The sequence below is a fragment of the Ascidia mentula genome, chromosome 2, assembly GCF_947561715.1.
Source record: "Ascidia mentula chromosome 2, kaAscMent1.1, whole genome shotgun sequence".
In the NCBI taxonomy this organism is placed as follows: Eukaryota; Metazoa; Chordata; class Ascidiacea; order Phlebobranchia; family Ascidiidae; genus Ascidia; species Ascidia mentula.
Window position 1 is genome coordinate 14198165 of NC_138567.1, and position 8632 is coordinate 14206796.

The 8632-nt window shown below is 37.7% G+C and overlaps 1 protein-coding gene across 1 annotated transcript; it reads right to left on the reverse strand.

The window, feature by feature from the left end:
* Window positions 1-717: 717 nt before the first annotated feature.
* Window positions 718-6269, reverse strand: LOC145890211 (uncharacterized). The gene is made up of 15 exons (XM_082981239.1): window positions 6176-6269; window positions 5527-5674; window positions 4463-4807; window positions 4236-4400; window positions 3789-4172; window positions 3563-3736; window positions 3338-3434; window positions 3011-3286; window positions 2741-2872; window positions 2519-2683; window positions 2151-2447; window positions 1916-2096; window positions 1545-1722; window positions 1276-1487; window positions 718-1212 (listed from the first exon to the last, which is right to left on the reverse strand). The coding sequence occupies exons 1-15, from the start codon at window positions 6267-6269 to the stop codon at window positions 929-931; spliced, it is 3132 nt and encodes a 1043-aa protein (XP_082837365.1). The 3' UTR covers window positions 718-928.
* Between the last annotated feature and the right edge of the window lie 2363 nt (window positions 6270-8632).

Below are 8632 nucleotides of genomic sequence, written 5' to 3' on the forward strand. Positions count from 1 at the left end.
TACCGTCCCGAAGGCCATAACTTTCAATTTTCAAGCACTATGTCGATTTCTATGTGTGATTTCACTGTAAACACATGGTGAACTTGAGAGAATACCCGTTGCCTTTTTTGCACTATCGGTCACCAAGCTGATCCGTTTGGCCATAGTGCGCTCCATAGTGGTTCGTCGTCTCTGTTGTTCGGTACCTAGTATAGGGTACCCTGCAGATCGACGTTGACCGAAAGGTACCACAAAGTGGAGACTAGTGTGCCTGCTAGTGTAAAAGCTAGCACAGTGCCACTTAACAGCTGCAATGATGAGCCCTCACAGGTCGAAACAGTGCGTGTACACAGTACACACCCTGTCTGCAGCTTTGCAACGGATTCTGATATTCGCAATAAAACCTTCCGTGTTTTGTGCAGTTCATTTCGTCACTTTGGTCGTTGCAGTCAATATTAAAAACGCATACTTCATCTTTACTAATAGAAATCTAATAAAAACAAGCATCGACAAGCAGAGCTTTATGTTTCTAAACTTTCTGGAAAGCTTTGTATAAAAATGAAATTATTTGTACTTAACGGGGATTTCATAGTCACGCCTAGTGATATTTTCTGCATCAATAAGCCTGAATCATTGAAACATTTTATTCAAAACCAAAATCGCAATAATGCCGTTTGACTGGCGAAACAAAACATACTGCGTACTGGCAATATCAACAAAACTCCAGTTAGCGTTTGGTGCTATTGGGAAGCGATTGTATAGAATACATCATGTCTGCATCAAACACGGTCAAAACCGAGTGTGTGTTCATACATTACGTGGGGTTCAGATATTTCAGTACATTGTGGATGAAGCTGATACATGATAAACAAGAATAATATAGCTCGAATAGGTTAACGTGACGATTTCACATGAGTGCTTGTTTCAGTAAACCTCAAGTAACGTGGTTTTACACAGCGCTTTCTGACTGAAGTACAGTGCGTTGGGTTTGTTGAATGGATTCTTCACTAGTTCGTGGTTTTGAACCACGAACTTTGTTAAACAGCAACTTCGGAGCATTGGAGTAGATCAGAGGATTGAGAGAGCTGTTGATGGGAAGAAGGATGATTGCTGACAAAGCGTAGATCACCGGAGGTAAAGGAATTCCACCGAAGTTCATAAAAGCCATGACAGATATTGGAACCCAACATATGAAATCAGTGACGATTAGACGAAGAATCTTCTTCTGCATCTCTAATTAGAAATAATAAATATGATTATAATTAGTCTCCGCTGGTTTTGCAATAATAATACAACCTTTGTTTTGCTGTTCCGCTCTTCCTTCTTTAGTTTTCTGGTTTACATTTTTTGCACTGGCAGATGACTTCCTGTAAATCCAAATGTATGAAACCGCCACAAACATGAATGCTATAAAGTTGAGTGTGATGATAGAAATGGAATATCCCCATGCTTTGTCGTTGGGTGTTACGTAAAGTTTGCTGATGCAGACGCTGTTGGTGCTGTAGTATCTAAATAAAAGTAGCATATTTTTGTACTAATTTTTCTTGAGTAAATCATATACTTGCCCTATGTATCCTGATATAGTAAACATATCTGTGTAATGGTAGTGCGCAAGAATTTGCGGAAAATCATTCCAAGAATTTGCCTTTCGCAGACGCATTATGACACTGCTTAGTGCTTCCGAATTATAATCAGTGTTGTTGTGTTTTAATGTAACAAATCGCTCCATGAAGGATTTCATATCTAAAAAAAACAAAAGTTAGTTTTGAAAAAACAGAAGCAGCGGAGTGTTTTTTAATATAATGCTATCACACATGACTGGACATGTTTATGCATAAACAGAAAATATCGAGAACCAAACCTAAAAAATTATTGTTATTAAACAAAATCCTACAACATGTTACTGAAATTTCCTGAATACATGAAATGAACTCACTTTCAAACTCCACAGCAGCGTTGTCGAAAAATGGATTTTCTTTCATCCAAGCCTTGGTTTCAAAAAAATGATCAAATTCAGATGAAAGTGCAAAAAATGCAATGAAAGTTGAAAGCAGCCAAGAGACAGCAATGCAAGGAAGAACTGTCGCCAAACGAGGTTTCCTCGATGCAAGGAAAGGCTGAACAGAATTTTATGTTAAAATAAAATTGGAAGCTATGTGACAAAAACTTACGTTTGCTACAGAATACAAACGAAATACTGTCAACAGAACCATTGTAAACACCGACGTTTCGCTTGAAAGAATTACTAAAACACCCATTGCACTGCAGTTCAAACTTGACCTCCATACAAGATCATTCGCGCAATAGCTCCCGGAATACCGGACACCAGCAGCACCAAGCATGAGTAGATAAATTCCCATGAGAAAGTCGGATATTGACAAGTTAAGAACAAGAAGGTGATTAGTTCGAAATGCAGCTGATGGTGATTTTTCGCATGCCAATATCTTTGTCTCTGAAATCATCACAACCTGTCAAATTATAAATGTTCCATTATTTCTCCGCCTCATATTTTCAGGCCTGAATTTAATCATCTACTAACCAAATTTCCAATTAGAGCCAGAAAAGCCATGATCCATACAAGGGCTCGCAGAAATGGGTTTGCGATCAGCTCGTATCGTGATGAAAATATATTTTCGTCAGTAGTTTTAGTTAGAGTTGGACATTCATCACTCCAGTCAGAGCAATCGCCGATACCGTTGAATTTCTGATGGGCAGTGTGTTATTATATTTGGTTTATTTGTAAAATGGAAAATGAATAAACCTTTTTCTTTTCAACAAACAATGGGTTTTGATTTTCGCAATAAAACCTTCCGTCTTTTGTGCAGTTCATTTCGTCACTTTGGTCATCACAGTTGATGTTGAAATCGCACACTTCATTCTTACCGATAGAAATCTGAATTACAATAAAAGAAAATTGCGATAACGTTAGCAGAAATCTGATTGCGATTTCACTACCCAAAATTGGAAAATCTCTACCCAAAATTAACCAATAATATAAATTATTATCAAGTATTCTGGTCAGGATTCTTACCTTAGCTCCGTTCAATGCCGAACATTTTACTCTTTCTAGTTTCGTGCAATTTTCTGAGTATTCGTCACTTCCGTCATGACAATCCACAAAGCCATCACAAAATATCGACTCAGGAATTTGGAAATAAAATGCGTTAGTTGTTTTGCAATACGTCCGGTTGCAAAGTTCAGTGCTTTCATCCGAAAAAAAATATTTATGACTGTTTGGATCAAACAGGTAACTACAATCGTGATTATTATCACAGAGCAAGTTGATGCTGATCGTCCCGCTGTAATACTAAGGTAATAAAAATTTATTGATTATAAGTTTTATTTTTCTAAAATTTACCCATACCCCGTGCACATCGGAATAATACGAGCACGTCCAATCAAGTGGAATCTGACCTGTTTGATGTTGGCAATCTGTGGAATTGGTTGCGTTTTGCCTAAACATTAATAGGGTTTGTAATTCATTCTATGTTTTTTTTTTCTGACCAAATGTGAAAAGACATTTTTAGACGTAGTCACATTTTCATACTAAACTTGCTTTATTGCTAGCTTGAACAATACTTACGTCTGTTTTTCACATCCTGTTAACGTTGTCGATTGACAAAGGCATTCATCACTCAGATCAGGACAATCAATGACGTTATCACAAACTTGTGACCTTGAAATTATCGTTTGGTCATTTATGCACTGGAAGCATAAGGAGTTGTTGAAAGTCACCGAAGGAAATACGCGTATGTCCCTGTGCGAAGCTATTGTAGTTTTTGACAGTCACAAAATGCGGCAACACTTACCTTGGATCGTCCATAAAATCATGTTTAACCGAAGAATAACACAAATCACTCCCATCATCACAATCGTACACTTTGTCCCATAGGAGCTGCTGTGGTAAGTTACAAGCGACACCATTTCTAACACATTTAAAACCATGTCCTGTGTTTGTTAAAGTTGGACAATCATTACATGGATCGCCATCGCATACAGTAGACCTCCTCCAACAAATTGAATCCGAACACCAGAAGTGAGAAGGACACAATTTTTGACAAGCGTGATTGTCAGGGCATGTGCCATAATCGTAACAGACTTCCTCTTTGGTTCGAACGCAGGTAGTGTTACCTGATTTGGCGGAGTTGAAACATACACCGTGTTCGTCAAAACAGTTGCACAAATCAGGCGACCTGCGTCATACGATTTCATAGGAAATTGGCTTCATTGCGTTGTAATTATCATTATTTTACCACGAAGGAAAACTGATGTCGTTTGCCGAACAGTTATACTCGTCACTTTTGTCGGTACAGTCGGTAATGTTGTCACAAACACTTGATCTTGCAATAACCAATCGGTCAGTCGTGCATTGAAAACATAGCTGTTTGTTAAATGACGAATTAGAGGCAAAACGGATGTCCCTGTGCATATAAAACATGTTGGTAAATTGACTTGGACACAGAAATACTACCCAGAAATATACCTGATATCTCCATTTTCTGTAGAATAACACAAATCAGACTTATCGTCACAATCAGCAACACCATCCCATAAAAACAGTTGCGGAAGATTGCAATTCCGACCATTGCGAACACATTTAAACCCGAACCCGTTATCCCAGTGTTGAAAGGCCGGACAATCGTTACAAGGATTTCTGTCACAAACAGTTGAACGTTTCCAGCAAGTTGAGTTAGGACACATGAAGTGTGATGAACATCCACCGTCGCAAAAGTCTCTGTTGTTGCACGTTAGAATTCCTTTGCAAAATTGTTGATAGGGTAGAGCACACGTCATGTTTGTGGGTCGGTAGATCCGTACAGGATTGCAGCTGTGAATGCGGAACTTTTGAGTAAAAGGTCAAAATAAACTTAGTCATTAAATATGCAGAATTCACAACATTGTTCACGCAATGAAATGCGGATTACTTATTCAGATTCGAAATACTGTAGGCATGGGTGTAAATCTTAACAGCAGAGCTACGAGATTTTTTCTTTGCATTGTAAGAGTTAACGTCCCAATAATCTACACCTTCGAATCAAAACCTTTCCTAATGCCGGTATAACTATTGATAATTAACCACATTCACAATGAGGTAATTTTTGTATCTTAATATTGTATTCATATTGCGAATGTTATAACTTCCTTCAACCCATCATGAGTCATTTAACGTTGTAAAATATTCTACGTCACAATAGCCTTTATATCACTTCCGCGATTGGGCTACCATCGTTAATCTTATTTGAAAAACACAACATGGTTTTATTTTCAACTCATTTATTTTGCATTAGATTTTCGTTTTGAATTTCTCTTATAGGCCAAATGGCATTAATTTTGATGTGAGTGAAAATCAATATACAGAAAAATGTCTTAAACACTTGGTTGCCCAATCGTTACGTAGCTTAGGTATTTTACCTCACGTAAGTTGAAAATGGGCTGTATGGACGAGTTGAGTTCTCAATTACCGAATTCCAATTACTAAAAATGCATTCCAGTAGTTGTGTTAAAAACTCCTTGCTAAAAACTTGCAACAATAATGGTTAAACTTACCCTTCAATTAATAGGAATTGGTTGTTTTCAGGAACTGGTAGTTGGTCAACGACTTTAATTTCATCACTTGCATCCAAGCAATCAACATTTCCATCACAAAATGAATATTCGGCGTCGATAAGTTTTTTGTCAGAGTCGCATTGAAATTCTAAAAGGCTTGTTTATATGTAATCATGCAAAAATAATCAGGCACTTGCTGCAAAAATATTTTGGCTTTCCCACTGTAAAGCACACATCAACAGGTACAAGCCTTTATAACAAGTATTTGAAGCACCATTGCTGAATACTGCCTTTCTGGTAACTTTATTTTATTGACGTTTCTCAACGTTTCGGCTGCTATGCAACAGCCTTCATCAGGCGGTAAGAAATGTAAGTTTAACAAAGTGGACAGCTGAGGCACATAAACAAAGAAAAAACGCTACAAAAGAAAAGAAGAACTGAAAAAACGATGAGAAAGGGGCGAACACAACTGCAATATATACTTATCATTAACCACACAAGTTATCATGGTTTTTGGAGTGCGCGATGTTTAACGGCATAATTTTCTAGTAAGTGTCGGTACACCGGTGCAAACAAAGTTTGCTTTTTGTCATTGAGTGATGACGCATGCGTATTAATGTTCAATGACTCTAAAAACATCCTTTTATACCTATCGGACACGCGTTCCAAAATGGTCGGTCTTGTGAAGTCCGCCGCATGTCCTGTTTCGGCTGCATGTTGAGAAAGAGCTGATTTATCCTCATGGATTTTTACGTCCCTTTGGTGCTCTTCCTTGTTTTTAGTGCACGGCCGGTTTCCCCAATGTATACGCCGCTGCAACCACCGCAGGGAATGCTGTAGACCACACCCCTCGTGTCGAGCTTAGGTCTTTTGCTGTGGTTGCAGCGGCATATACAGCAAACTTTGTTTCCACCGGTGTGCCGACACTTGCTAGAAAATTATGCCGTTAAACATCGCGCATTCCAAAAACCATGATAACCCGTGTGGTTACTGATAATTATATAGTGCAGGTGTGTTCGCCCCTTTCTTATCGTTTTTTCAGTTCTTGTTTTCTTTTGTAGCGTTTTTTCTTTGTTTATGTGCCTCAACTGTATCCATTTTGTTAAACTTGCATTTCTTACCTCCTGATGAAGGCTGTTGCATCACCAGAAGGGCAATATTCAGCAATAAAATATGCCTGGCAGCATCACTAACAATTTATTTAAAGCACTAGGTTATATTCAAAACCGCTGGAATTATTGGTTACGAATCATCAAGATATGTGACTTCATCACTTAATTAAAGCAATATCGTTTCTATTATTTTTACCTGGAATTTTTAGATATGGAGAAGATTCCGATCCAGGAATGATGACTGACAATAGGAACAAAATCTTTAAAACGAACATTTCATTCCTGTGTGGTAACTGGAAATATTGGTACTTCTCTCTTACCCCTGCGAATCTGCACTGACTCATTGGGAAACGTTGTAAAACTGACAGCATTCGTCAGTAACTTTTACAAATTTGTCCTGCGCGGATCTGCTGACAGGCTAAAACCGTCGAATTATGTCACAACACGATTTCCTGTCATTGGCACGTGGATTGACCGCAACACAGTAAAATTCATGTTCTAACTCCATTCACGCACACCAGAAACAGGCAGTTTATCAACAAAGTGATGAGTATTTTGTTGGCTACATACAGATGTTGTTGTTTCACTCAGCAATACAACAAACAAACCAATTATCCGCCAACGCTCACAAACCTTTGTCAGATAGCTGTCTTTGCATACACTTGTGCCAATCTCTACTAAAACCAACATTGAAATGACATGCGGGAAAAAAACGAAGATGTGAGTGCACCCGAGTAGAAATAATGTAAGAAAATAAAATTGACACAAAACTGTTATAATCCCCGAAATTATTGTGGTTTTTGATACTCAATGCAATTTTGAGCGAAACGACAGCAGCGTTGTGCCATTTGCACCTTACAAAATATCATCTCCTAAGAATAGTAACTTACGGTTAAGGAAGTGTCAGGTGACTCAACGGTTCTCAATCAATCACCAACGCGACTTCCTCTGTAGAATAATACCAAAGCGCGTTGAGTTGAAAAAAGAAATTAATCATCACTGTCCTTTTACTATGGTTCTGCGATAAGGAGAACGACATGAAAGTTATAAAAAATGCGCCCAATTCATTTATTTGCCCCGCGTATAAATTAAAAAAAAATTATATAACAAACGTGGAACTAACACAAATGTGAAGGGGAGGTCAAGGTGGAAACAGAAAGGCGCCGAATTTACCCGTAAGTTCTCAAGTTTCTTCCGCTGTCAACTTCATTATTAAATGTAAATACCACACAAAACGGGTGGTGAACAAAGAATCTACATTTGCATGTTAAAGTTGATTATACAACCATGAATGGCGTTTTTGTTGCGAATTATTAAAAAATCCCTACGACGCATGGGCGGGCCTTAATATTCATTAATTTTTGCATTAATTAACAAATATGTAAAAGTGTACAGGGCACAATGAACAGCTTTTTTGAAGCAGAAATGGATTTTCACCGGTAAGGCTACAATCCCATATGTGACCTAACGCTCCTAGTTTTTTTGTACCTGAAAGTCAACAACAGCAGCTAAATTAATAAAATTGAAGGTATATCTACATCAAACATTTCTGATGTTTCGGAGTTGTTATCTATATCCGGAAATAGAGAGTTAATTTACCACAATCTTTATAAAACTGCACCATGCACTGAGCTTGAAGAGCTCGTGCAAACGAAACATTTCACAAAGTCTTGCCGTTAGCATCAGCAAACAAGTGGAGTGCATGGAAACTTTGCACTGTTTTAACAACAACTTTGCACTGAAAATGTTGGATTTTTATTTGAAGGAAGTTATTTGCGGCCAAGGAGAGTTATACTGTAAAAATCAATTTTTTTTTTTTTATTGAAAACAAAATGAAAAAAGAAGGTAAAATAATTTTGAAACTGTATAGTCGCAATTAGAGTTCTTTAATTTGGGTTCAGCGAAGCATTCCAAGGGGTTTGGTTAATTTTAACGGTTCCAAGCAAGTCGTAAAAATATGACATTTAACAACAATAAATACCGCGAAACATTGA

Coding starts and splice junctions, on each gene's coding strand:
- LOC145890211 (XM_082981239.1), bottom strand. CDS start 6,269: ATGAGGATAAATCAGCTCTTTCTCAACATGCAGCCGAAACAGGACATG. Junction 3,737..3,788: donor GATTTTATGGACGATCCAAG/GTAAGTGTTGCC, acceptor AGCTTCGCACAG/GGACATACGCGTATTTCCTT. Junction 3,435..3,562: donor ACAGGATGTGAAAAACAGAC/GTAAGTATTGTT, acceptor ATTAATGTTTAG/GCAAAACGCAACCAATTCCA.